The sequence below is a fragment of the Sebastes fasciatus genome, chromosome 24 (genome assembly GCF_043250625.1).
Source record: "Sebastes fasciatus isolate fSebFas1 chromosome 24, fSebFas1.pri, whole genome shotgun sequence".
In the NCBI taxonomy this organism is placed as follows: domain Eukaryota; kingdom Metazoa; phylum Chordata; class Actinopteri; order Perciformes; family Sebastidae; genus Sebastes; species Sebastes fasciatus.
The window spans coordinates 10,700,021-10,720,746 of NC_133818.1; the positions used below are offsets into that span (position 1 = coordinate 10,700,021).

At 39.9% G+C, this 20,726-nt stretch overlaps 2 protein-coding genes and 2 long non-coding RNA genes across 13 annotated transcripts in view; 3 read left to right on the forward strand and 1 right to left on the reverse strand.

The window, feature by feature from the left end:
- appa (amyloid beta (A4) precursor protein a) overlaps positions 1–10,504 on the forward strand; it is a 37,861-nt gene extending 27,357 nt beyond the window's left edge. For 4 of the 7 annotated variants that reach the window (XM_074627308.1, XM_074627310.1, XM_074627313.1 and 1 more), the window contains 9 exons: positions 564–638; positions 720–878; positions 1,244–1,372; positions 1,473–1,572; positions 2,360–2,572; positions 2,761–2,814; positions 4,147–4,238; positions 6,747–6,893; positions 8,125–10,504. In XM_074627308.1, coding sequence (XP_074483409.1) covers positions 564–638; positions 720–878; positions 1,244–1,372; positions 1,473–1,572; positions 2,360–2,572; positions 2,761–2,814; positions 4,147–4,238; positions 6,747–6,893; positions 8,125–8,226 — 1,071 coding nt within the window. In that variant the 3' untranslated portion in view covers positions 8,227–10,504. The remainder of the gene's footprint in view (positions 1–563; positions 639–719; positions 879–1,243; positions 1,373–1,472; positions 1,573–2,359; positions 2,573–2,760; positions 2,815–4,146; positions 4,239–6,746; positions 6,894–8,124) is intronic. The other 3 variants (XM_074627309.1, XM_074627312.1, XM_074627315.1) reach the window with 1 other exon arrangement.
- A 1,043-nt stretch (positions 10,505–11,547) lies between these two features.
- On the forward strand, positions 11,548–14,970 carry atp5pf (ATP synthase peripheral stalk subunit F6). The gene is made up of 4 exons (XM_074627340.1): positions 11,548–11,705; positions 12,877–13,046; positions 13,974–14,098; positions 14,846–14,970. Exons 2-4 carry the CDS (start codon positions 12,877–12,879, stop codon positions 14,872–14,874), a joined length of 324 nt encoding a protein of 107 aa, XP_074483441.1. The 5' UTR covers positions 11,548–11,705; the 3' UTR covers positions 14,875–14,970.
- A 1,794-nt stretch (positions 14,971–16,764) lies between these two features.
- LOC141763064 (uncharacterized) lies at positions 16,765–19,685 on the forward strand. Of its 4 annotated transcripts, XR_012592996.1 has the most exons (4): positions 16,765–16,900; positions 16,995–17,106; positions 17,208–17,369; positions 17,461–17,629. It is a non-coding gene; the product is annotated as an uncharacterized LOC141763064 (long non-coding RNA). The 4 variants fall into 4 exon arrangements; XR_012592997.1 differs by lacking the exons at positions 17,208–17,369; positions 17,461–17,629 and adding an exon at positions 19,531–19,685; XR_012592999.1 differs by lacking the exons at positions 17,208–17,369; positions 17,461–17,629 and adding an exon at positions 18,025–18,321.
- Positions 19,686–19,692: 7 nt separating this feature from the next.
- LOC141763068 (uncharacterized) lies at positions 19,693–20,689 on the reverse strand. The gene is made up of 2 exons (XR_012593003.1): positions 20,365–20,689; positions 19,693–20,077 (listed from the first exon to the last, which is right to left on the reverse strand). It is a non-coding gene; the product is annotated as an uncharacterized LOC141763068 (long non-coding RNA).
- Positions 20,690–20,726: the final 37 nt, after the last annotated feature.

Below are 20,726 nucleotides of genomic sequence, written 5' to 3' on the forward strand. Positions count from 1 at the left end.
GAGCCAGATGGTCCACAGCAATGTCACAGCTTTCATATGAGAACAACCTTGTGGCTCTAAAAGCGAGTTTGTGCACCGCTCTAGATAGCTCTGTTTGTTTTGCGTGGGTAGCTACGGGCGTAGCATCATCTGATTCCACACAGTTGACTTCACAGATACTGTTAGGTCACGTCTTTTGGTAAAGGCCTGGACTGAACTAAGGAATCCACCCAGTAGTGAGTCAGAGGGTGAAACTCACCAAAAAAGAGAACAGAAACTGTTGTTTTCTGCTGTTCTTCATCACACTGCACTCTGACCTAACGTACATAAATTTCCCTGTGACTGAAAAAGCAGAAACTCCCTCATTTCAACTCAATCTGAAAGGATTACTCACCAGAAGGATCTGATATTCACCCCCCTGCAGCCCAGATGGTATCTTTTCACAGCTGTGTAAAATGTCAGATTCTCTTCTGCTCAGACAGCCGTGAAAAGATCCACGCCACAAAGAGATGTTTCACTCAAGTGTAAAATCAACCTGTGCTAGAAAAGACAACCTGTGACAAGTTCCATTAACATTTTTGCAGGTGATGAGAGAGTGGGAGGAGGCCGAGAGGGAATCGAAGAACCTTCCACGTGCCGACAAGAAGGCTGTCATCCAGGTGAGACACGCACATACTGGACAAAACCGCCCAGCGTTTTTTTAGGTGTCTGTTTTCATCTATATGTTGCAATTTGTGCAGCGTTTCCAGGAGAAGGTGGAGGCGTTGGAGCAGGAGGCGGCAAGCGAGCGGCAGCAGCTGGTGGAGACCCACATGGCCCGGGTGGAGGCTCTGCTTAACGACCGTCGCCGCCTGGCGCTGGAGAGCTACCTGACCGCGCTGCAGCAGGACCCACCCAGGGTATATACACAATCCTTGTTGCTTTTTTAGGATACTCGGCTATTCATCAGGATATTTCTTGCTCTGTTTCTATTTTTTGCCCCTGCCCCTCAGACAGCCCACCACTGTTTAAAGGCTAAACCTGTAACATTGGCAATTTGATCAATGTCTCAGGTTTGATTAACCTAATCTTCTGATATGCAGAATAAAGTTGTACATTTTATGTTACTGTCTGATTTGCATCAACGTCGTGTTTTAACAAATTCTAGCCGTAGTTTGCTTTTCGTTGCAAGTACGAAGATGTGTTCCCCGACCCAGACTGCGTATGAACACATCACTCTGTCCTTCCTCTGCTCTTAACCATCTGTCACCTTCGTCTTTCGCAGCCTCGCCACGTCTTCAGCCTGCTGAAGAAGTACGTGCGTGCCGAGCAGAAGGACAGGCAGCACACCCTCAAACACTTCGAACACGTCCGCATGGTGGATCCCAAGAAGGCTGCGCAGATCAGACCTCAGGTAGCATCAGGATTTCACTTGTAAACGAAGTCATATTGCCACGTTTCGTTTTCCTGAAGAATCTGTTTTATAAGTACCTATGTGCATGTGTTTATAAAAGGTTTTGACCCACCTGCGTGTTATTGAGGAGCGTATGAACCAGTCTCTGGGACTTCTCTACAAGGTGCCCGGTGTGGCCGACGACATCCAGGACCAAGTTGGTGAGTTTTTGGGTGAATTTTAACATTTAAGACACATTTGTTTCCACTAAAACATTACATTTATCTGGTACTATTTGTGACTTAAAATGAGTGCAAAAATAGAATCCAATTTATAGTACAAACTAAGTGTGTGACTGCTGACCTTGGCATGAGAACGATACAGTAGAAGACACGCTGTTCTGATTGTGCTACATGTAACAGAGAGATTGAATGCTCCAAATTCCAGCCTCGAAAAAAATGCAATTGTTGATAAGGGCATTGGAGCGATTTGGCCTAATTCTTCTGTTCAGAGTCAAATGAAACTGTTTGCTGGGAAGATAAATCCCCTTCAAACCTCCCACCCTCCCGCCCTGCCGCCCCTGCATTCGCTAGGTTTCTGTGGGTTTTTGGGTTTATTGGAGTTGCGTGCGTCACGCAGCCATCTGTGTCTCTGTCTCGGAGACCGTCACAGTCTGTGCTGCCCGGCAAAACACACACAGGAACAAACGTACACAGAAGAAAAACACCAGGTTCTGTAACATGTCTTGAAGGCTGTCTGTCCCTTCTGATAGAGGGACAGTTGTGTGGGTCATTGAAATATTTTCTTAAAGCAGATTTTCTTTTAATTGTAATTAACAATGAAATGATTCCTTCTTTTATCATATTTTCATCATAGAGAGCATTTTATGTTAAAACTGAAAACAAGAGTTTGATCATAGTGGAAGGGAACCTCCCTTCCTTTCCTCTTTCTACTTCCGTTACCTGTCTCCTCTGACCCCTTCGTTCCTTCCTGTCCTCCTCCATCCAGAGCTTCTGCAGAGGGAGCAGGCGGAGATGGCCCAGCAGCTGGCCAACCTGCAGACCGACGTGAGGGTGAGCTACGGCAACGACGCCCTGATGCCCGATCAGGACATGGGAGACAGCCAGACCGACCTGCTGCCCCAGGAGGACACACTCGGCCTGGGGAGTATCGGCTTCATCCACCCTGAGAGCTTCAACCAGCCCAACACCGAGAACCAGGGTACTTACTGATTACATTTCACTACCTTTTGGATCAAAGTTGATAGAAATGACACCCATAAATGCTATAAAAGCCCACTTTTGGCTTTGTAGGACTGTGTAGCATGAAAAAAAAAATATTTTTCTATTTATACACATTTTTTTGTGCTACAAAATTAATATCAAAATGTATTTTCTCTCTCTCTCTAGTTGAGCCAGTGGACTCTCGCCCCAATCTTGACAGAGGCATTCCCACACGGCCAGGTTTGTGCTATTGTTAAAAAGGTTACCCGATATTATTTGTATTGGATAGGGTTTAAGCTACAGATATTATTCTGTTGACTACTAGGGCTGCAACTAACGATTATTTTCATTGTTGATTCATCTTTTCTCGATTAATCGATTAGTTATTTGGTCTATAAAATGTGGATCAGTTTTTTCCCAAAGCCCACGATGACGTCCTCAAATGTCTTGTTTCGTCCACAACTCAAAGATATTCAGTTTACTGTCATAGAGGAGTAAAGAAACCAGAACATATTCACATTTAAGAAGCTGGAATCAGAATTTTGACTATTTTATTCTAAAAACGATTAATCGACTATCAGAATATTTTGAGATTAATTTAATATTCGACAACTAATCGATTCATCTTTGCTTACTCTAACAGTGTTTATAGACACTTTCTTATGAACAACTTGTTCCCTGATGCTTATAAATAAGAACGTCTGTTTTCAGATTGCTTAAAATCAATCAAAAATCAATTACTTTCATAATTGCTTACTAACTTAAGCCAATGGCTTATAATAAAGTGAGGAATTCATAAGTATGCAAGCAAGTGTAACTCCAGAATTGATGGCTTATTTTCCTCTAATCAGTGACTTATTAGCATTTTCTTAACAAACAACTCACTAGCAAAATGTGTTTTTCACATTTTCTTAAAGGAACAATGTGTTGAATTTAGCGGGATCTATTGGCAGAAATGGAGTATGATGTTAAGTATGTTTTCTTTAGTGTATAAGGAGTTTCAGTTGGTTGCAATCTGCAACCTCACCACTAGAGGCCGCCCGATCCTGCACACTGCACCTTTAATAGATTCTCATAACTGCTTTAGAAAGCATTGGTAAATTATTTATTAATCAAACCATTAGTAACTTATCAACCCTAAATAAATAAATCATATCTGCTTTGCTGAAAATCATTGTCATTGGAACATATATAAGCATATCTATTGTAAACTACTGACTAAAGTTGCATGTTAGCTTTAACAGTGATGTTTTGTTAAAATAGCATCCAGACTAATAAAATATCTCTCAGACATTATTTGCACACAGACAACTCCACTTGACCTCCATTAAGGCGCCAGCTGTGGCTGTTAGGAGATTTGTAATGCAGCTGCAGGGTCTACGTGTAGCACCGTATGCTCTCTATGCTGTCCTATATACGCGCTATATTCAAGTCATGCCACCGTTACATTCAACACTCTGCTGTCCGTCCTGCTATACCGAGCGAGTTTGATCTCAGCGAGTGTGTGTGTGTGTAAGTGCCGGAGTGTCAGCATCCATAATAGATAATAGTACCGTTCCTTTCCCTCGCCAGTGACTGGAATGAAGATGGAAGCTATTCCTGAGCTGCGGATGGAGACAGAGGACAGACAGAGCACCGAATATGAAGTCCACCACCAGAAACTGGTAAACAAACACACTCTTGACACAAGCAGTGCATTTCATATTCACCACCTCATTAATAAACATAGAGAAATAGCACACATGACAATGCATTTGCTTTACACATGCAAGCTTGCACTCTGCCCTCTCTTTTCCATACGCACACACGCAGTCAGGGCCATGTCTCCGCTTTGTCCTCATGGTAAACACCCAAGGTTGTCGCCATGGAGACAGGTGTCCATGGAGACAACCGCGATAATGCGTGCGTCACACTTTGCTCTTCTCTAAAAACCCACTGTCCTCTGATCAAGTTTATATGTGTAGGTACTTTTCTGGTCAACCACAGGTGCTTAAACATCACTAACCCAGTTCTGCATTCATTCATTAATCTCATCCAATATTGTAATACCAGCACAAATACATCCTCAGTCAAATCCAAATCCGCGTACCTTATTCCTCTCACCGAACGGCTTTAATCTCTTAATCCCTGCATTTTATTACATATCACATTTCTTGCATTCACAATGAGCAGCCCGTTTGTGTGTGAGGATGCCTCCTCGAGTCGACTCCTTAATTTGATATTCACCGTAAACCACAATCGGCGTTCCGCAGGATTAATCTGGAGGAGCCTGGAATCGAGTCCCCCCACTCGCTGCAGATGTTTGACACAAGCAGGGGTAGCAGCGTTGCGATGTCAAGATGTGTTTGTGTCGAGATTATCTGCAGTTTAGTGGCATTGTGAAGGCTTCCGTCCCATTATCCCTGCTGGCGTCGGCACAGGTTGAGTTGTTTTCCTCCCTTCAGAAGATGCCATTTATTTTTCTGCATGAGTTCCACAGAGCGGCGTAATCTGACAGAGAAGCTGAAGCCTTCAATTTGTTTTTTAAATCACGTGTCTTAGCATTGTGTTGGAGCTGAGTCATACTGCATCAATGCTGTGCTCTGCTTTCTGTAAATCATCTGCCAGCCAAAATGAAAGTCTCCACCAACCTCAAATACAAGTTACAGCCAAGTGTAATATCCATGTTTACTCTTATGTGTTGCTCTCGGGGCGTTCGTTGCTCTGGGATCAGACTTTATTTTGAGCGCTTCATTTCCTGCATTCTGGGAGATTTTTTATGCACCAATTTCTGCCTTTTTCTGCTTCGAGTTATGGTGGAAATGTGTTTATTTACGTAAAGGAAAATACAAAATTCAGGCGCTAGCAGGTCACACGTCATCTGAAAGCTGGGAACCTGAAGATTAATTTGAGATGGAGCTCAGCACTGTGAAGTGTCGAGGTGTTCTAGTCCTAAATCAGAAATAAACATGAATGAATGGATAATAGTGTATAAGGGCTAAGAACATTATGATATATGTTATATGATGGCCATCCCCATGCTCTTTTTGGGTTGATACCATTAGTTACACAGATTTGGTGCTAAATTTAACAATTGTTTACCACTTGAGAATTGATAAAAATTATCAATAATCCCTCCAAAATACCACATTAAGCCACCAAGACCTTGAGGAACACCATAGAAATAGCCATGCTGTGATATGGTATCAAAAAGGTTTGACATTTGGAGATTTCTGCAAGAATTGCATTTTTCAGAGATACGATGGCGAGCGCTTCTGTTGTGTAAACTGCTCAGAAACCCCATTATTGTCAATCTAGCTAGGAAAGTCACCCATCCTCTGAATGCTCTAGGTCTGTAGTTCGTAGCTGTAAAGTTTCATGAGGCTGTGATTATCCTAGAGGTCACCACAGGTCATTTAATACAGTGACGTCAACTTTAAAAAAAAATGATTTCACTGTATGACATGGCTACGATGCGGACCCCTTTGAAAATTACCACGCCAGTTTTTCCTCGCCAAAATTTAGCCTAACTTTGGAGCGTTATTTAGCCTCCTTCCTGACAAGCTAGCATGACATGGTTGATACCAAAGGATTCCTCAGTTTCATATGATAAAAGACAGTAATGTTGGCTGCGGGTCTCAGAGATAATTATTTTTTAGGGGTGCTGGGATGAAATTCATGTGTGCTTGAGCACCTCCAAAAAAAGTCTAAAATTGTGTTGCGTCTTTGTTCCCCAGCAGTCATTTTCAAGATAAATTTGACTCTGTGATGACACTATTTTAAAAATTACAAAAACAGATCCACATGAGGACATGTAATTATACACAGATTGCACTGCAAAAATGATTTGGGTTGATGAAAATGGGAGTAAATGGGCTGTAACTAGGACCATCACAGGTATTCTTCTCCTTCAGTGGTATTCAAACACAGAATGAAAGTAGCAGCAGCTACGAGAGCTCGCTGTGTCCCTGGGAGAAGTAATATGCGTACCATTTCAAAGCACAATTAACTCTCAGTCGTGCTGTGCTGAAACTACACTCATTACTCAGCAGTGTCACAAAGCACACAATAACATTTCCACGGTGCACAATGAGAGTCCTCGGTGTGCTTTTCTCACTATATTAAAACCATCACGCTGACTGTGACTGACGGGGTCACCTGACGGAACTGTCTGTCCTTCGATTCCCCCGCAGGTCTTCTTCGCAGAGGACGTGGGCTCCAACAAGGGCGCCATCATCGGCCTGATGGTCGGAGGCGTCGTCATAGCGACCGTGATCGTCATAACCTTGGTGATGCTGAGGAAGAAGCAGTACACCTCCATCCACCACGGAGTCATCGAGGTGAGAAACGGCTGACCTGCGTGTTTGTGCGAGTGCGTGTGCAAGCTGTTCTATACAGCGTGTGGGGGTGATGCACGTGTGAGCGCAAGCTGTTGTTCAGCATTGAGTGTGTATGTAGATGCATGTATCGGGTATATAGGTGGTGTTAAAGTCTTCAAAATGTAGAGTTGGGATGGGGCTGTACACTCTGCTCACTATAATTGGATTAACGGCAGTTGCCAATTAATTTCCTGCTTTCTTTTTTCTAATTATCCTCATTTATCACTGAAGAACTTTCATTAGCAGTTTAATTAAAAAAACGCTGTAGTTGTGTGGCAGCTTTGTTTCTTTATTTTCACCAATTATTCATTATTAAAAACGGGGTTCCTACACAATATGGAAAAGTATGGAATTTGATTTTTAATAGTTTCCAGGTCTGGATAAGTCTGGAAAAAAGAAAAGCGAGTATGGAAAAACATTTCATGTTTCTAGACTAGCGCCCCTTATTCTGTTTTCTAAAATATAAAATTCAGAATTTCTTAAAAATAAATTGATCGTACAAGCAGCAGAGTGTTTTTCATGGCGTTTGAGGGATACGAGCGGCCCCTCCTAATTTGGACTGATGCTCATATTTGTTGAAATCTGACCGGCTCATTTTCATTGTGAACGTGACAAACTGTGAATCAGTGTTCCAGTTCACCTCAGCTTTCCTGGCTGGTCTTGTTGTGATTCAGTGCAGTGGTGACTACAAACTGAGAAGGTGTCATCCACGATGAAGTGTCTTCAGCATCATCAGATTCTCTTTATACCATAAAAACTGTATTAGTGTTAAAATGGCACAAGCCGTTGGAAATAACGGGTTTCGGAGGGCAGTGGTGTCGTTGTCATGTTGTGTCTGAATGGGCCTTCAGTGAGTGACAGACGGAGAGAGAAATGGAGAGTACTAAGAGAAAGAAATACTCAAGTAGGGGCGAAAAATGAATGAATGAATTGATGGTGATGAATACAGAGATTCACATGCCAAAGGGGTGAATTATTCTGTATTCTTTCCTGAGAATTAAAAGTAAAATTAAAAGTATTTCACATCTAAAATGCTATTTTGCTATTTCAGTCTTTAAAAGTCTATTTTTGAGGTCTCAAGGTTGGCAAGTATGTGTAGGAACAAAGAAAAAAGGTCTTTAAATGTAGATGTATGTAGACCATATGTCTGTGTGTAACCTCCCCCCCCGCCCTCTCTCTGGCTCCCCTCCAGGTGGACGCCGCCGTCACCCCCGAGGAGCGCCACCTGTCCAAGATGCAGCAGAACGGCTACGAGAACCCGACCTACAAGTTCTTTGAGCAGATGCAGAACTGAGAGAGAGTGTACACAGACACACATAAAACACACAAACATCTCCTCCCACACATCAAGCACCTCCCTTCCCTCCCCTCTCCTCCCCTCCCTACCCCACCCCTGCGACTAGTCCCACGTCTCCAAAAGGCAGCGTGGCTTAGATCATCATCGAGTGACTGAAATAGTCAGTTACGAGCATACATACGGAGCGACTGTAGCCAGGGGTTTGCTTTCATTTCTGCCTGGGCGGACGCCGCGGCCGAGCCAGTTTGCACCACGTTTGTTCACTTTATCGGAGCGAGACGCCTTTTAATTAAAGAGAGGCGTTTTTATATGTCGCTCCGTCTGGGCCTGCTGATGTATGGAGGAAAAAAAGGCCCCGCCCAGTGCATCGAAACAAACCCACTCCTTTGGGGAAAGAAGCGCTTTCTCTCCACACTGATTCAGGGCCAGTGAATAGTTATTTTTTGGCGGTTTTAGGTGTGGACTTGTGTAGGCAAATCTGACCACTGATCAGTGGGATTTTAGGCGCGCTGACCCTGGGCCTTGTTTACAAAAATTGGCTGCAGAATCATCATTTCAAATCATTTGTTTCGATTATATTCTTTGTAATGATTATTTAATGAATTAAAGGCTTAAATCAAGCGGCATGATTTTTCTAAATGAAGCCCACCAACTGCACCACTACTGCACTCACTACAGTCCACACTGGAGTATCCCTTCCTCCTCCTCCTCCTCTTCCTCCATCCCTCCCTTCATCCTCTTTTCTTTGCGCATTCTTACGACAGCTGGGCTGTGTTAAGTCACACAAGGCTCTTAAGGATATCTGGAGATGCTGATGATGATGAATATGTTGATGACGACGGTAGTAATTATGTATTCTGAATGAGCTGTTTTTTTATTTTAGATTCTTTCTTTTTTTTTTTCTCTTTTTCGTTTCCAGTTTTGTTTTTCAAAAAAAAAGAGTGAAAACGAAGAAAAAAACCAAGATGTAAAGTCCTTTTTTTAAATTGCGTGTAATGTTACTGAAGTAATGCTGAAGTCTTAGCTGTTCCTATGTAGTGCATGACAACAATGACAACAGGATTTTGAAAAAAGAAAAAAAAACGCTGCTCTCTCTCTCTCTCTCTCTCTCGATCCTTTCTCACGTATAGATTGTCATTCTAGCAAGATTGTACATTTAGTATCTTCTCGTGATCACGTGACTTCAAACGATGAAAAATATATATAAATCTAGAAGAACGGGCTCTGCTTTGATATCATGTAAAATACACATTTAAAAGAGATCTGTGATTTTGGAATTTAAGTGTGTTCCTCTTTTTCTTTTTCTTTCTTTTTTTATTCCTGAAGCAGGAGGGGGGCTGGCTTCATCTCTGTTTGTATATTATTCACTGAAATATATTGTGTTGAAAATCCTAATGCACAGGGGCTCTCAGAAATCACCCCCCTTATAATGTTTTGTTGAATTCATGTTTTTTTTTTTTTTTTTTAAAAGGGCATGTTGTGGGTGTGAAGGTTACAGGGAGCGGGAAAAATGGGAAGAATCCGGCATGGGGGATGGGTTAGGATTATCTCTGCGTGTATGTGTTTTGTCATTTTCAGTCTCGTCCAGTCAGTTGTAAGCCGACGCCGTCTATTTTTTGGTTTTTGTAATCATTTTGATGATAGAACAAGTGCTGAGAGGAGGAGGAGGAGAAGGAAGGAGGGCGAGGTGGAGAGGAAATGACTTGCAGTTCCGGATGGATAGCCAGCCAGGCAGGCAGCCTGTATATATAATGGATTTTCACTCCCCCAGCAGCACCTCCCTTACCCTCCCTCCTTCGCCTCCCTTTTCCCTTCCAGGCATGCTGCTCACCTCTCTGCCATCAACGCACACTTGACTCCTCAGTGGCACCGTCGTCTGTATACAGATGATAGGGCGTTCAGAGCCGAGTCACGTGGAAGCAGGGATAAAAATAAGAATCCCCCGTTCATCTTCACACAGTCCGCTCATGTTAAAGGTTCGTCACCATCTCGACTCGAAAAGAAATACTCTGTTAATATGGCGAGGAAGATCTGTGAGGTGTTCATATGGAGGCTGCGGTGGGGTGGGTCCCTGGTTTTCAGAGTGAGCTCATTAGAAGCCCAACAGAGGGCAGTAGAGTAGAAGAGGAAGCAGGATTTTCTTTCTATCTTTTTCTTCTGTGGGTTATATATTGGTTTTGTTTTCCACTGTGTAATATTGTGCAGGCCATTTGCATTTGACTGGGAAAACGCTTTCTACACTGTATTCCATAATAAAGTTTTGAATGTACATACAGATGTTGTGTCTTTGTGTTGTTTTTTTATGATATTTAATGCACACCTGGCTTGCTTATGCATCCTGGTTGTCTATGTAAGGTTTTGAAAGTCAGACGGATAATAATGCTGAAGGAGCATTTCACGTTAAGAGGTCAGAGGTCAGACAGAGAACAGACTCTGTTGCCGTTGAGTGTGTTGCTCAAGGACACATCAGAGGGCTTCCTGACAGCCACATTTGCATTAAACTGAAACCAAACCTGTTTTCACCATTCTGGCTTAACAGTACAATAACTAGTGCAATAATTCAACTGTGTAATACTCATGACTCTGGCACTAATCCTGTATTATACTGTCACTTATTATTTATACTATTCCTGCATTTTAAACACTTAATCATAGACCCCATTTTTAAGCATTAATATTATTTACACTATTGTTATATATTGTAGAAATATAATAGAAATATGTATACTACAATATATAAAAGTGTAAATATTAATGCTAAAAAATGTGTTCTATGATTACGTGTTTAAAATACAGGAATAGTATAAATAATAAGTTACATAATAATAATAATAATAATAATAATAACCAGTGGAACAACTGGTTATTATTATAAAATATATATAAAATACCTCATTAAAATAAAATACATAATTATAAAATACCCATACTGCACTGTACTATGACATTCTCTTGTGATTATCACAAGGCAAACAGCCACAGATGATAAGATAAGATAAGATAAGATATTCCTTTATTAGTCCCGCAGTGGGGAAATGTGCAGTGTACAGCAGCAAAGGGGATAGCGCAATAAACAAGATGCATCAGCTAACACAGTAAAAAAAAAAAGTGTAACAAAATATGAACCATAGAAGGAGGTATAAAAATAGGAGCAGTATATACAGTATTGACAATAAACACTATAAACAAAATTGCACAAGTGGAAAATGATATTGCACAGTGAGAATGAATGAATGAAGCTCCAACTGAAAATATCAGGTTATTGTCAGTTTAAATAAAATAAAACATGATATATATTTACTTGCCACTTTGGTCTATTTGGGGATAATGTTGCTGTCATGTGAGGTCAACCCAAATATGCGCAGCTCTGCGCAAAGGAGGCGCCGTTATGACGTCCCTTGATCGCCTCCCTTTCCCCCACAATCCACCGCGGTGCTCCACATTAGGATCCTGTACTCAAAGTGTCAAACCTCAAGGTGAGTCCTGAGCTCTTAAATACACGATATCACACATCTAACTGCGCTTTACCTGTCATTAATGTACACACTAACAAATACAGGTCTGCTTAATCAGTGAGTGTAACGTTAGTGGGAGTTAATGCAACTTAACAGACCACAGAGGACACTGTTTGGAAGCTGCAGCTAGCTTAGCTTAGCATGTTAGCATTATGCTAATGCTATCATGTGTTTGGCTCAGATTGAAACAAACACTTTCATAAATCTGACTTTACATGATGTTGTTGTGTGATTACTAAAGGAAGTCGACACATGGTGCAAGTGTAATGTCACACTGTTTTTTACATGTGGTTAATTCAATGTCATTCAGCTAACAGCAGCTAACTGCTAGCTTTATTATTATTATTTTATTGAAGATAATTCATTTACAAGCATTAAGGAAAGATAACTTAAATTATAAAAAAATAATATAAAAACAAAAAATAAATGAGAGTAGGAAATAATTCAAGGAACAAAAAAATAAATGCATAAATGCATAAATAAATAATAAGACTGCACTCTTCCATAGTGGCTCTATAGGTCATCATCATATATGTTCAGTTCTTCATAAGCTCTGAGGAGACTTTGCATGTTGTTATTTCATTTACTAACTCAGGCTAGTAAACTCTCTTTCTTCTTTTTATAGCAATCCCTTGTTTTAAACTTCATTATTGTTGACTTTTTGTACAAAAGTCTTATGTTCAACATTTTATTTATGTTTTTAGTCTGTATTGTTTTTATCTTGATGTTTGCACTATTTTAACTTATGTAAAGCACTATGTTTGGAAAGGTGCTATACAAATAAAGTTTATTATTATTAGTCTTAAAGCACTGAGATGATTGTCCACAAGGTCACCTTTTGAAAACAGAAAATAGGGGTTTCATTTTCCTCCATATGGATGCATGGATGAAAAAAATGTGCCAGCAGTATCAGATTGTTCAATATCAAGTCACTCTTAATGTCCTTCATGTTAATACCAAACACAATATTTTCTCTTGTAATAGGGGCAAGTAGTTGGATTTTGGTTGACAGCCAGTCCTGCAAATCTTCCCAGAATGCAGCAGAATGACGTGTGATGTCATAAGTTTAGCAGTTGACGTAGCCCGTTGTCTAAGAAACGATGTAACGCGTGGCTTGTTGTTGTTCCTTCAGATGGCGCTTCACCGGTTGTTCCAGCTGTCCTCCCTGCTGCGCTCCGCCTTGGGCCTGACCCTGCGCAGGAACATCGGCCTCTCTGCTGTCCTCTTCAACCGGACCAAGGAGCTCGACCCGATCCAGAAGCTGTTCCTGGACAAGATCCGGGACTACAACACCAAGAGCAAGTCAGTGGATGATATACAACTGTTGTCAATACCCACCCACACGAAATGACCATACTGCATAGAAGCTCAGAGTCCAGTCTCCAGTGACATATTAACAGAAAATTAGGGATGTCACGGTACCAGAAATCTAGTAGTCGATACCAATACCAGTGAATTTACACGATTCTCGATACCAATTCGATACCAAGATAAAAAATAATAAAACAATAAATCCCATGTAATTCAACATGCACTCCTTTATTAAAACATTTGAACATTACAAAAAAACAGAGGTATGTAGCCTTTAAGTATTGTAGGCTTGTAGTAACACTATTGTCTGGATGTCTGTCTTTGAGGTTCTTTGCTAAAATGGAAGTATTTCCTCCTTTGGAAAGAAAAGTACGACGGCACCGTTACTGCACTGCATACTGGTTTTTGCAAATCTATTAATACTCCTTGTAAATCCGCCTCGAACACAAAGTACTTCCATACCCGACTCTTGCTATTTGTTTTCTCAACGAGTCGAGGCGGAGGTAGCGCTGCAGCAGCTGCCATCTTTCACGTCTCGTGTTGTTGTTTTTTCCGTGCTGTTACGGCGTTCTTCTTCTTCTTCCTTCATTTCACGGCAGATGAGAACACTTGTAAGCGTATACTGCCCCCATTACATCCGGAAGAATCGCATCTCCAGTACCTCCGCTCCGGTACCAAATGACCATTACAGGCATCGTTCGGTACCGAAGAAAACGAGTACCGTCACATTTATAGAATTTTGGTACCGAAGTATCGGTTCTTGTGACATCCCTACAGAAAATACCTACTTTTTAGCTTCTTCAGCATGCAATTTAATTTCATTCCTCCCTGCTTGCCTATTTAAATGGCATCCCCCTCCTCTCATCGCCGCCCTCTCGCTCCTCTTTTGAACATCATTTCATGCCTTGGCTCTCCCAGGTCTTCGGGTGGCCTTGTGGACGCAGGACCCGCCTATCAGAAGAACGTGTCTGAGGAGGTGATCAAACTGCAGAGGCTATATGGCGGAGGAGACATGGCCAAGTTCCCTGATATCAAATTCACTGGTTAGTCTGGGTTTATGTTGGTTTACATTGTGTACTGTGAGTGTCTCCTTCCCTTATCGTTCCCTATTATCAATTACAAACACAAATGTGTTGCTTTTAAGTGGTTGGAATAAATCAAAATCACAGCTAGACATTTTGCTTGGAGAAAACAACAAATAATAATCTAGACATGGTATTACAATGTTCATAAAGAGTTGCATAATGTACTTTATTTTATCTAGAGCCAAGGTTTTGACTTTGACCGTGGTTTACTGATGTACAGAGGAGCTTTTGAAGGACAAAGTGACCCAGATAGTGTGTTTCTCAATCGTTTTAAGTGCAGACTGTTTGTTATAGAAAAGTCCTGAATGATGATCAGCTACAGCATTGGAATGACAATTAGATGTGCTTATAATGGCTCCACTGTTTTTAATAACCGATTTTTTTTTTTGCTTTCACACAATCTAACAGTTCCTCTTCATAAATATGTATGCCTTTGCCACTAGAGAGCTTTGTCTGTGTCTATTTATAGCACCTGGATAGTGGACACTTATCAAAGCCAGACACTTTTCTCATTCTGTTTGAAATTCATTCCTGAAGCTTTTATTTTTGAGCTTCGCTGTATTTTTTAATGAATCTACGTCTAGTTAGCTGCTACATATTGCTGTAGTCTTTGTCTGGATTAACGTGTTGTACAGCTGCAGTATGTCATTTAAAATCTTAGGGAATTACTCACTAATGGTTATTTTTTTGTTGTTTTTTTTTCAGACCCCAAGCTTGATGAAGCTGCCAAGTGAACAATTTCCATGTTGTCAATCTCCTACATGTCACAAATCTGTTGTATTTAATAAAATAAAGTGGTTTGAACCATGAAGCACTTGGTTCTCAATTAAGACTGTGCAGTGGATTAAATCCAATATTCACATGGAGTCCATCGTTTTGTGTGATGCGAAACATATTACTGGACAATATATCTCTAAATATATGTGACATTATTATAGATGTTGTCATTAACTTGTAAAGTATCTAAAGTGGTTGAAGTATTCTCTGCTATGGGATATTTTCACCACTTTGACTGACAAGTTAATGAAGCAACAAAGGCATATAATTCCTTCCATAACGTGTAAAGGCCTATTATTATTATTTGCTGTTTGCATAGATGGTAACCTGGAGATATTTTTAGTAAGTGATCATGTAGGCGAATAAGAGCACGCTCAAATACAGGTATGCATGTCTTTGTAGATCTTTAAAGGCACTGTTGATGATAAATTACAGTTTGTGAAATGTCGGTTGACCTAGATGGAAACTGGCTGTCACTCTGCATTGGTCTGTATTATGAGAAGGACATAAATGCATTTAAGCCTCTCCAGAATGAATATTTGAGACCCAAAAATAGCACCAGGACAGGGGACGTTTCCATCTGACCTGATGCCCAAAGTTTTAGAGATTGTGCAGCCAAGCTTTAATGTGGAGCTCAGAAAATGTACCAAGTAAACACACTATGTAGCTGCAAGGAGGCCTTGGGTTTCTTTGTTTAAAAATCCTTCTTTTACTATTTATTTTGATAGCAAAGAGCAAGAGGGCATAGTGCAACTCCCATGTTGATAAGAGTATTAAATACTTGACAAATCTCCCTTTGAGGTACATTTTAAACAGATAAAAAAAATGTGCGATTAATCATGATTAAATATTTTAATCGATTGATAGCCCTAATATTTATTATTGGAATTTTATTCTTGATTCATTACATCCAAGCAGCACCTGAATGTTGTCAAGATGGAGCTAATTTCAACAACTGTATACTGTTAAGTAGTTTCAACTATAAATATGCATATTTAATAGATGTTTGTTATATAAAATCTTGATCTGAAAAGTAACTGTCAGATTAATGTAGTGGAGTAAAAAGTACAATATTTCTTATTTAATATTTTAAAAAATGCTTTAGTATCTCCCTCTGTGGGTGTAGGAGCCAAATATTAAGAAAGGACAAGTTAAATTCCTTATTATAAGATGTACAGTATGTTGATATAGTGGTTGGTGTTTGTGCCCCATGTGGCCATCCATGGCATTAAATTGTTAATAAGCTGGCACGAGTTGATGACGTCATTGTGATTGGTACCAGCTGTGCACAGAGCAGCAGCTGCTGCAGGACAACAAGAGACACAATAGTTCTGTTTGTGTTGTGTAGTTTATCACACACAGGCTGCACGTTGACATCCATGTATCCATCCTCAGAGCTACTGGCTGCACATGTAACCGTGAGTAACAAGATGAATGAGATGAATGTAACTTTATTTAATACAAGCCTGGTTGTTGACACGTTTCTTGGTGAGGGAGATATGTCTTAAAAGGAAATTAAGATGGAAGTCATAATATTGGGAATAAAGACATACTGTACTGTGACTTTTTTTCAAGAACTTTTTAGACATACTGTACTATGATTCCTTTCAACATAGTATACTATAAGATTTTTCGACATACTATATTATGACTTATTTTTCAGCATTCTATATCATGACTTTAATTTTTTTGTCATACTATACTATGATTTTTTTTATTCTCTAGACATACTATACTATGATTTTTTTATTCTTTCGACATACTATACTATAATTTATTTTCAATAAATATTTCGACATATCACATGACTTTTTTTCAGGATATTTTTCAACATACTATACTTTTTTTTCATCCGTCCTGCAGCTCGGAGTCCAGTGTTCTCCCACCTGTCGTCGTCTCTTCAGGGCCTGTGGACCATCCGAGCCTTTGGAGCAGAGGAGAGGTTCCAGAAAGCCTTCGATGCCCAGGAGGACCTGCACTCAGGTTCTCCTCAGCCTCAGCACCTTTACATTCACTGCTCATCAATATCAAGCTGCGTCAGTGCAGTGTCTATAATCTATGTCCTTGTCCTGAACAGAGGCCTGGTTCCTGTTGCTGACCACCTCTCACTGGTTCGCTGTCCGTCTCCACGCCATCTGTTCCATCTTTGTTAACCCTCACCACCTTTGGCCGCCTGCTGCTCAGAGACCGTAAGGAAGAATTTGAATCTTTTAATATTAAAGTGATAGTTTGGGTGTTTTCAAGTGGGGTTGTATGAGATTCTTCTCCATAGTCAGTGTGTTATCTACAGTAGATGGAGTTTGGAGAAGCAGACTGGAGTACCAGCACGGGAGCAAAGCAATGTACTGCTGTGGACGGGGCCGGCAGCAAAACGCATTTTAGAAACATGAACAAAATCTCTATCAGTTTAAGTGTATGCTATATTTAGAATATAAGGAAGGCTCTGGAGGAGGTCAGTATCCAATCAGCACACTCCAACAGTTGAGCTTCTAGCTCTCATTGTGGTGTGCGTCAGGCAATCACTCACTCGGTGTTCCCTGCAGGTGCAGCTGAAGTCCGCGGTGGAGGAGCTGCCCGGGCAGTTGGAGACGGTTCTGGCCGAGTCAGGCTCCAACTTCAGCGTGGGCTAGAGGCAGCTGGTGTGTCTGGCCAGAGCCATCCTGAGGAAGAACCGCATCCTGGTCATCCACTAGGCCACGGCCAACGTGGACCCCCAGGTACTGCTGACACAACTCACCTCATTGGCAGAAAATGCATGCAGTAGTACTGTTTACTCCGTTTTTATTCTTCCTATTAGTTTGTCTTCAAAGCTTCCTGCTGTAGCTGCTGGTCCTGCTGTAGCAAACGTGCAGTGAAAGCAAGTATGTTGGTGCTTTTAGACGTAGCTCTGATCTGCATGTAAGAAAAGGGAGGCATTTTTCATCTGGTAATTAGAACTGTATCAAAACATAGAACATCAAACCACATCAAACCACTAGTGCAGCAGATACAAACTCAAAAGATCACACCACCAAAAGTCTATTGTTCTCATCAAAGACTTTATTCATTTTACTCGTGGCTCAGGTAGTAAAATGCATTTCTTTAACATCTCTACCGTGTCTCTGCAGGACAGATGAGCTGATCCCTCATCATCTCAACACCATCATAGACAGCGACAGGATACCGGTGAGTCCTCTTACTCATAGATTCTAGAAAACTGTACTTGTTTATCATCATAAAGGTCATAGTATGTCAATTAAATTTAGGTTTGGCATTAATGCACACATGTGCTATGGTATAGTATGTCATATAAAAAGTCATAGTAAAGTATTCCATAAAAAAGTCATTAAGTATGCATATAAAAATGTCATTAAAAGTCATAGTATAGTATTTAAAAAAATAGTCCTACTTGTATAGTAAAATAGTCATCGTGTCAAAAAGAAATTATAAAAAAACATAGTATAGTATGTCGCAAAAAAAACATAAAAAGTCATAGTATAGTATGTCGAAAAAAAGTCATAGTACAGTATGTTAAAAAAATAGTCATGGTATAGTATGTCGGAAAAAATTATAGTATACTATGTCGAAAAAAATAAATACTATAGTATGTAAAAAAAAAGTCATATAGTATGTCGAAAAATAGCCATAGTATAGTATGTAAAAAAAATCATAATACAGTATGTCCAAAAAAAGTTTAAAAAAAAGTCATGGTACAGTATGTCAAAAATAAATTATAAAAAAAAAACATAGTATAGTATGTCGCAAAAAACAACCATAAAAAGTAATAGAATAGTATGAAAAAAAAAGTTGCCATAATATAGTATGTCAAAACAAATCATAAAAATGTCATAGTATAGTATTTCCAAAAATTGTCACAGTATAGTATGTAAAAACAATCATAAAAAAGTCATATAGTATTTAAAAATAAATAGTCCTACTACAGTATGTCCAAAAAAGTTAAAAAAAAAAAAAATGTCATGGTATAGTATGTCAAAAGAAATTATATAAAAAAAACAACATACAAATTCATAGAATAGTATGTAAAAAAAAATAGCCATAATATAGTATGTCAAAACAATAATTAAAGTCATAGTATGGTATGTCAAAAAATAGTCATAGTATAGTATGTAAAAATAAATCATAAGTCATAGTTTAGTATTTTTTTAAAAATAGTACAAAAAAAGTTTAAAAAAAAAAAGTCATGTTATAGTATGTCAAAGAAAAATTATAAAATAAACCCATTGTATAGTATGTCGCAAAAAAACACTATAAAAAGACAAGAATAGTATGTAAAAAAAAAAATGGCCATGATGTAGTATTTCAAAAAAATCATTAAAAAGTTATAGTATATTATGTTAAAAACAGTCATAATATAGTATGTCAAAATATAGTCAAAATACAGTATGTAAACAAAGTCATTAAAGTCAGAGTATAGTACACGTTTCCTGTGTATTTGTAGAAGTTACTCTATAACTGTAATCATAGTAGTAGTTGTTGTTGTAGAAGCTTTTTTAGAACTGTAATCATAGTAGTTGTAGTATTTGTAGAAGTTATTCTATAACTGTTGTTTTAGGCTCTGATGTTTGTGAATGTGCTGCAAATCTCATGTCTTCCTTCTCTTCTTTTCTCCCCAGATGAGTGCAGTCTTCTGACCACGACTGAGGATGACGGAGTTTCTTCGCTGACTTCGTCTTCGTCTTCTTCTGCTGAATGCAGACGGTGTACCCAGACGGGTCGGACGGGGTCATGCAGGTGAAATGCAGGGGTTTTTCAAAATTCATTCACACAAAAAGGAAAAATAACGCGTTTTTGTGTTGCATAACCCCTCCGTTCTATGTCTCCGAAAGCCCAGGAGGAGACGCACATCTCATACTCCCTTCAGTACCTGACACTTACGTCCCCACTACCCCGGGGATTCGAACTCTAGTTCTTGTGTAACCACACAACCATCCAAACCGTATGTTCCGCCACCAACCCACCAATGCCAAGCACACTTGGAATGTTCTCTTGGTAACTTTGTCTTCGTCATTGTGGAAGTTAGATCTCAAAACTCACATTATAAGGATCGAACCCACAACCTCCAGTCTTCTAACCCAGCTTCTATCACTCTGAGCTAGCGGTCTTAACACTCTTATGTATTGTTTTTGGTCTTATTTGACTTCTTCATTTAGGATGTTGGACCTTAAAACTTACCAGTGCACCACATAAGGATTGAACCCACAACCTTCAGTATCCCAACCCGGTATCCATCACTCTGAACTATATGACCTGATACACTGGAGTAGTGTTTCTTTAAATACTTGACCTATTTTTTGTGGAAGTTAAACCTCAAAACTCACTGCTCCTCACAAGAATCGAACCCATAACCTCCAGTATTCCAACTCATCTTCTATCACCCTGAGCTATCTGTCATAACACAGGTGATGCATTTCTTGGTGTGTTTGACTTCTTCATTTAGGATGTTGGACCTTAAAACTTACTGCACCTTATAAGGATTGAACCTACAACCTCCTGTTTTCAAACCAGTCCTCTATCACACTGAGCTATCTGCTCAGATACGCTTCATCATTATTTCGTTGGATGTTTGACTTCATTTTGGATGTTAGACCTCAAAATTCACTGAACCACATAAGGATCGAACCTATAACCTCAGGTCTTAGGACCTGCTCACCTGAGGTTATCGAGTAGCAGTCATATCAGTCCTTTATCCCGGTGAGCTACTCCTGAGTTGAACAGTTTTTTTTCATTCTCATATTTGTTGTTCACACTACCGCATATCAGCATATCATCAGCATAGCTGTTGTTAAAGCCCACACACTGTGAAACGCTC

Excerpts from the sequence above, each read along its gene's own strand:
- atp5pf (XM_074627340.1), top strand. The coding sequence starts at position 12,877 with ATGGCGCTTCACCGGTTGTTCCAGCTGTCCTCCCTGCTGCGCTCCGCC. Across the intron at positions 13,047-13,973 it reads GACTACAACACCAAGAGCAA|GTCTTCGGGTGGCCTTGTGG; the intron begins GTCAGTGGATGA and ends TGGCTCTCCCAG. Across the intron at positions 14,099-14,845 it reads CCCTGATATCAAATTCACTG|ACCCCAAGCTTGATGAAGCT; the intron begins GTTAGTCTGGGT and ends TTTTTTTTTCAG.